General features: G+C 38.3%; 1 protein-coding gene across 1 annotated transcript in view; it reads right to left on the bottom strand.

Annotated features, from left to right (window-relative positions):
* The window catches only part of LOC101850947 (obscurin), a gene marked incomplete at its 5' end in the record, with an annotated part of 65,247 nt that overhangs the window by 17,507 nt on the left and 40,201 nt on the right, over positions 1-7,539 (bottom strand). Inside the window, 3 exon segments of the mRNA XM_035969032.1 lie at positions 1,462-1,585; positions 2,575-2,727; positions 6,120-6,319. Of these exon segments, the coding sequence (XP_035824925.1) occupies positions 1,462-1,585; positions 2,575-2,727; positions 6,120-6,319 (477 nt within the window).

Raw genomic sequence — 7,539 nt, 5'->3', positions numbered from 1 at the left:
CTCTCTTCCTCTTTCTCTCTTTCTCTCTCTCTCTCTCTCTCTCTCTCTCTCTCTCTCTCTCTCTTTCTCTCTCTCCTTCGTGTGTGCGTATGTTCATAAATCGCTGGCCTAGAGCAATAATGTTGTAACTCCAAAATGTTGAAAATAGGGTTGTTACTATCTTTAAAACAACAAAGAGTCATTCTTTGAGCAAAATTAATGTGAATCCCAAATTCGAATCATAAAGCTGAGTTTCAAAATGCAAAATCGTTGTATCCTTCTACGAATCCATCACCATTGTGATATGTCACATGGTTTTCTTGCTTTTTCTTGAAATGAAAAATCGATCTATATTTTCACAATCATCTATCCAGTATAGCCTCCTCTAATAAATCTAGATCACTCGTCATGTCTTTCTTTATATAATAATCATTTTGTTTAATATGAATTTGAGAAAATGTAAATTTTGAATTTTTGTAAAATCTGCACCTTTTGAGTCCCTCGATTTGTTCAATTTATATACATTGCAATAATTATCCAAGCATTTTTGCCCCGTTCATCACTTTGTGTTGTGTCTTCTTTTCATGTTTTATGTAGTTTAATGGAGACAGCTTGTAGAGCAAAATTGTTGTATCTCCATTGCATCCGCCCAATGCAATTATGTATTGAGTGCAAAATTGTCGTACGTTAAATAAGCTGCTCTCTGTGTTCCGTGTAATTGTTTTTCCAATTATTATTGAGTTATTTGATAGATGTCCTTTTCAGAACTCTGTTAAATGCCAGATAATTCCAAAAATCTTAAAACAAAAACATCAAGAGGACTAGAAAGTTGAGGTGCAAAATTGTTGTATCTCAGCCGGCATTCCGCAAAATAGTTGCATATTCCCTAAATCTGTCTAAAACGTCATTTTTACACATAAATAGCATCATTACACAAAGGGTAGCGTAATAAATACTTAATCATGTCATGATGAATCGATAGTAAGATGGTTTGATGTAAAAACCGATTTCCCAACCCGATCTGAAACTTTACAGCGAGATTTCTCAAATTGATGATTTTGGAGTTACAACATTATTGCTCTAGACCAGCGCTATACGTATGTCCACGTTTGTCTCTTTTCCCTCCTACCTCTATCTTTCTCCCCCTATCTCTATCTCTCTTGCTACCTGTATGACACTTTATCGATCGCTGAGTTTCCGCAGTTACTACAATTCGGTCCTTCTGTCTTCTGATACCTACTCACTCACTCACTATCTCATTCACTATCTCACTCACTATCTCACTCACTATCTCACTCACTTACAAGCTTACTTTTTCACACGGACACAGACACATACATGCACACACACTGACTCATATAATGATAATATAGAGACCTAAATATGAATACACACAAATACACACATACAATTTTAGAAATCAGAGAACAAATAAACTAAACATAAATATAACACATTGGTTACCAAACGCTACTTCAATACCTGGGCGACATTTTTGTCTTGGAATGCCTTGATTGGTTTGGTGTCTATGGGGGCGGAGTCAGACTTGTCAGCTACACTGGCCAGCCAATCATGAGCCAGACAAGCGTCAGCTGACAGACGGGCCCTGTGAAAAAGGATGGATTCGTAGCCACTTTAGATGAGGAGTTCGTTTTACGAAATATAGTACAGCGTTTGACAAAGTAATCTTGTCGAGTTCAACTTGGCATTCAGATTTATTGTTGGTTATTGTTTTCTTTGGGGAGGGTGGGGTTAAGCGGTGAAATAAAGTGCGAGAACCCATGGCACAAATGAACAACTGGGATTATTGTCAAGCTGATGATGCTGATTGTGGTGGTGTATAGGTTGGGGGGGGGGAGGTTCATTAGATGGCCTGACGCTGTAAATTGTGTTGTTGCTATTATTGTCTTTATTATCGCTGTTTGTCTTGTAGTTACTGTTGTGTTCATGCTTTTGCTTTGTCATTTCAGTAATCATAGCTCTGTTGCGAGGTTTCTTTTAAAATTAAGACAGAACATTTTCCTACTGATTTGGCTCTGGTATTTTGTTATGGAAGATACGTTAACCGGATATTTGCTCTTTTTGAAAGCTCTGATAGATAGCACTGAAAGACTGAACATTTTTATGCCTCCATCGACACAATACACACTCAGACCTGCTGAAAAGGCCACCTGTACAAACGACCACTTTCACTCCCACGCCCCCTTTGTTTTTATTTCTTAAAAAATAAAATAATGACATTGTCTAAGACGTCCACAAGACAACACCTGTATTCTTCTACTATGGTTGGCCGTCTTGGGCAGTTTCGATTGTACACATGTCTCTACCCTAGAATTACAATTTTCTATCTGACATTTTTGGCCATTTCAGTTACTACGACAATGAGGTCAGAAACCAAATATTCCATCTGCTCCGTCAAAATTGTTAAATTATTCGGAGTCGTTACCAAGATATTCAAAGAATTAGATGCGAAAAAGCTTGACATGTTGCGAAACGCACACTTTTTTCAAACGTGAAATTTCTCAAAACTAGGTACTCAGCAGATAGAACGTTGCAATTCTAAGGTAGCAATGTAGTCTCTCTGTGATCACTCACTCTGGATCTCTGACGAGGATCTTCGAGATGAAGTCCAACGCCGTCGGAGAAACGCCAGAGAACAGCGAAGAGTTTGGCGTCCAGTTGCAGGTCTGAACTCTGTGCAGGGTCTCCGGGACGGTGTCCGCGGAGAAGGGCGTAACACCGGTCAGTCTGCAGAGAAAAGATGATGAAATTTTCAGTGTTAAATTCAAAATGATGTGGTAATATACATTGTAAAGCGCTTAACGTCTTTTTATCTAAACGGTATTAATTGTACTATTATTATTATTATTATCATTATTATTATTATTATTATTATTATTATTATTACTATTATTACTATTATTACTCTTATTATACTGCACTTTTACTTTAATATTCCTCTCGTATCCTTAGGATGTCGAGGGGAGGTGCAAGTTTCGGTCCCGTGCTAGATGTGTAGTGTCTTTGATAGATATGTCATGTTGTTCAAGGGCATTTTTAACCCCTATCCAGCCTGGTCTTTCTTGGTCTTCCTCTTGATGTGAAGCCGGAGTCTCGGGTGTTGTAAACTCTAGCCGCTAGTTGTTTCTGGGGAATTCTGGGTAGATGTCTAAACCATCTGACTTTTTGACGATCTATGAATTTTTATTACTGGTGGCATTCCAGTTTCATATGCGATCTCTTCTGGTGACGTTGATGGTTTTGCGGAGACACCTCATTTCGCATGCATTGATTTTTCTTTCTTGTACCTTGTTTAGAGACCATGTTGGGCACTGGTATGTTAATATTGGTATGAAGATACCGTTGTTGAGCTGGGATTTCACTTCGGTTGGGATGTTCTTGTGACTGAGCTGGGGTGCTAGCTGGTAGGTTACTGCATTTGCCTTCATAGTTCTTGTGTCTATTTCTTTGTCCATACGCCCATCTTGTGTGAAGATGCTTCCCAAATATTTATATTCCTCCACTTGTTGGAGCTGTCTTCCATAAATAAGAATGTTGAGTTTCCCTGGGTTTGTGCTGACCTTCATAACTTCTGTTTTTGAAGTGGAGATTTTCATGTTCAGGTGTTTACATTCCTCATTTAGTTCTGTGGTGTGTTTTTGTAATTCCTCTTCATCAGTATTCAATATACTCTGGCCATCAACAAATAGAAACTTGTTCATTTAAGTGATGTTGTCATTTACTGCTTTCGTGATCTTATCCATCTAAGCGAAGAAGAGAAACGGAGAGAGAACACATCCTTGTCTCACCCCAGACCTGATGGGGAACCAGTCCGATAGTCCTTCTGTTCATCTTACGCACACAGGCTGTTCTTATAAAGTGCCGTGATGTTCTCCAGCAATTGTTCTCTTACACCATATTCCTCTAAGACTTCTCAAAGTTGACATCTATCTACCCGGGCAAACGCCTTTTCCTGATCCACGAAGACGATATTGAGGTCTTTGTCATGTGCAATGGCAGTCTCACACAAGAGTCTTAATGCAAAAATAGCGTCTGTACAGCCCCTGCCTTTTCTACAATCGGTCTCATTCTTATTTCCAGTATCTTGGCAAACATTTAGCTTACATGGCTGAGAAGGGATATTCCTCTGGAGGTCTCACAGTCTCTTTAATTGTTACCTTTGTTTTTCCAAATGGGTACAATGGCAGTTCGTTGCCAGTCATCGGGTGTTGTTTTTGTCGCCCAGGCCAGATTAAATATCTTCCATAGCCAGAGTTCACCGATATGGCCACATAGCTTTATCTCTTCTGTTGTGATGTTATCAACGCCTGGCCTTTTGTTTGTGGCACTTTTTTTTCTAAGATGTTGCGTTTCATTCACTAGTATTGATGGTTCTTGAGTGGTTTCTTTTGGTGAGAAGCTGTTTTGTGTTGTTTCTCCTGTAGGATTCAGCAGCTCTTGGAAATGGCGTCTCCATCTTTCTTTAATCTTTGGGTTCCTGAAAATAGGATTTCCGTTCTTTTTATTGACTATTTCAGTTGGGTTGAATGGTTCTTCCCGCATCCTCATGCTTTTAACACTCTTGTAAAACTCACGCGGGCTTCTTTACATTTTGTTGCCAGCTGTTCTCTATATACTGTCCATGATCTGATCTTAGCTTCTTTTTCTACTCTTGTTGTTTGGCGGCATTCCTTTCTGTATAGGATGTAATCTTCCTCTGTCTTTGATTTCTGTCACTTTTTGAATGCCTTTTTCTTCAGTTAGATGGCTTCCTTTACTTGGTCATTCCACCATATAGTTGGTTTCCTTTTCTGCCCTCCTGTTTTCCTGGTGTCGCACTCTTCATTTAACGGTTTGTGCTCACATGCTTTGAAGTGGCTCCATCCCTCTTCAAAGTCTCCAGGTTGTTTGGGCAATTTGTGAAATACATTTTTCATAATAATATTATGTTCAGGTATCTGATCTTTGTTATCGTCATTTATATTTCTGAGATTCACGACGACTTCTCGTTGTTCCTTGCCTCTGGCCTTTTCCTGTATGGTGTGTCGATAGTCATGATGACTGGTCTGTGGTCAGTGTATTATCATTATTATTATTATTATTATTATTATTATTATTATTATTATTATTATTATTATTATTATTATTATTATTATTATTATTATTTTTATTTTTATTAGTTTTATCATTATTATTATAATTATTTTTGTTATTGTTATTACTATTTTCGTCTTAGTTTTCTAACTATTATTTCTAGTTTCCATGGTGGTAGCATGATCTCAGAACGATTATAATACCGTGCCCAGCAAAAATTTCCCTTAAAACTACTCAGTAGACCTGTTGTCAAAAGTATCAAAATTGCATCCTTGGTCAGGGACTTCATAAATTACGTCACCGTAACGTCCTTCAACAGAAATTTCATTAGACGATTTCCATACCACTGGAGACAAACATTATCTTAGGGTTTACATTGCTGTCACGTATAAACGAATAATACATCTACACCTCATTTTTTTCTGATATTCTCAAATGTCTTGCTCCATTCATTTATGCTGATGAATAGCAAGAAAATTTGACGAGAAGTGTGTCAGACAGGAATGTGTGTAGGTGAGGAAACAAGAAGATGTCCGTAATTAGGCAGTTGGAATTGCAAACAATGATACCATGACATGGAGGAATCCGGGGTTCATCAATTTTGGGGCTTATGGAGTTACTGATTTAATCTTTAAGCTTGTTCATCTGTCTCGTTTTTGGGTTAAATAATACCCATCTATCTTGATTAGAAGTCGATATATTTTCTGTTGAATGAGATGGGGGTCGCTTGGTGTTAAATGTTAACAAAATCAACGATAAAATGACCGCCAACATTTTACGACTTCCAAAGCTGCAGTGTCGTCGAAAACTGCACAAACTTACGTTTTTGGGGGCTTTTATCAACATTTTTCTGTTAAATTCATATAGAAATGTTTTTTAAAAGAACATATAAGGAGTTGAGCCGAAAAACAAAAACATTTATAAATATTGCCCTGAGGATGGGGAAAATGCTGGTGCCTTTGATCTCTGTATTCTGACGAGCGCCTGATTTCACCACGATGCCACATGAACAAAGACAAATTAGGACATTTCACAATATGACTCACAGCAGGTGAGCAATAACACCCACGGCCCAAACGTCAGATGCTGAGGTCACTGCCTCGTTGTCAACCGCCTCAGGTGAGCAGAAGTCAGGTGTGCCGAAGTTGAAGCAGAGGTCGGAACTCAGAGGAAGTTTCCGAGAGAAACCAAAGTCAGTGAGGGTCATTGAACTGTTGTCACGTGATCGGAACCTGATGTTTGAAGGCTGGAAAAGATATTGGTATACGACAGGATTTTTCTTTTAACTCCTGCTGACAGAATTGAATTTCAGACAATGATATTATTATTAGACATTGTGACTTAGATCTTATTCAACATGGAAGTGATAGATTCAAACCTTTACTTGTAAGGATGAATGATTGAAGGCGCAAATTGGGTACTTTTTACACGATGCCTTCTCTACGGATACAGCGCATGTTTTTGATCTTTGAAAGACTTTTCCTGTTTCAAATGCATAGAAAGGTTAAAATACAAAGAAGAAGCCGTCTTTACCTTTAAAGAAAAGTGTTAGAGCGCGTTCACACCAGAAGTATCGGACTAAAGGCTGACCGGACAAACAAAAGCGCAGAATGTTACTACGTTTCTGCATTGTGTTGACAACAGACTGCAGCCTGGCGTTGATGGGGGGTTTTTTTGGTCGCCAATTCGTCATTTCCGTTTTATCGCGGCGGTAACATTACACCACCAACAAATGTGTAGCGTGTAAGATTTTACAATAAACGTGTTCAGGTCTTATATATGCCATACCTTATAGCTATCATCCATAATGATTTGAATTGTGTCGATGGGGGTGTAAAAACTCCTGCATTATAAAAAAAAGTTATCAATAATTCTTGTTGGGCAGAAAAAGGTTTGCTGTAATGGGTTGGTCGAAAATGAAAGTTTGGTGATACCAAATCAGGAAAACTGTGGAGAATCTCTGGCCTCTCTATGCCACACATTTTTCTACACCCACAATTATTTGTGAGAATAGTTGGTGAAATTCATAAAGCAAATGATGGTGGGAACAAATAGGATAAAGCAAATATCTTCTTTTACTTGCCTTCTCCGTCCTTTGTTTAAGTCACGATACAAACTAAGTTTTTTTTGTTTTGTTTAGGCATCCGTGTTGAATCTGAACTTCAGACGACCGACATTTTCTAGTGTGAACGCGCAGTTATTCATTCTGTTAAGATTGATTCTTCATGTTCATCTATTGCTTGTTTTTGTAAAGTTTTACGACGCTCGCAGCTGCTTAAGGTCACATGAGCGCCACTGTTAATCTGAACAGAGTATGTGGGAAAGAAAGACAGAGAAAGACGGAGAAGAGGAGAGAGAAAGAAAGAAAGATAAATATAGAGGGAGACAGAGAGATAGATATAAATAGATAGATAGATAGATATATAGAGATAGAGATAGAGATTGAGAGAGAGAGAGGGAGGGAGA

This window comes from Aplysia californica, unplaced genomic scaffold (assembly GCF_000002075.1).
Source record: "Aplysia californica isolate F4 #8 unplaced genomic scaffold, AplCal3.0 scaffold00107, whole genome shotgun sequence".
Classification (NCBI taxonomy): Eukaryota; Metazoa; Mollusca; class Gastropoda; order Aplysiida; family Aplysiidae; genus Aplysia; species Aplysia californica.
Note: the sequence above shows the minus strand (reverse complement) of the source record. Positions and strands in the feature narration are given on the sequence as shown.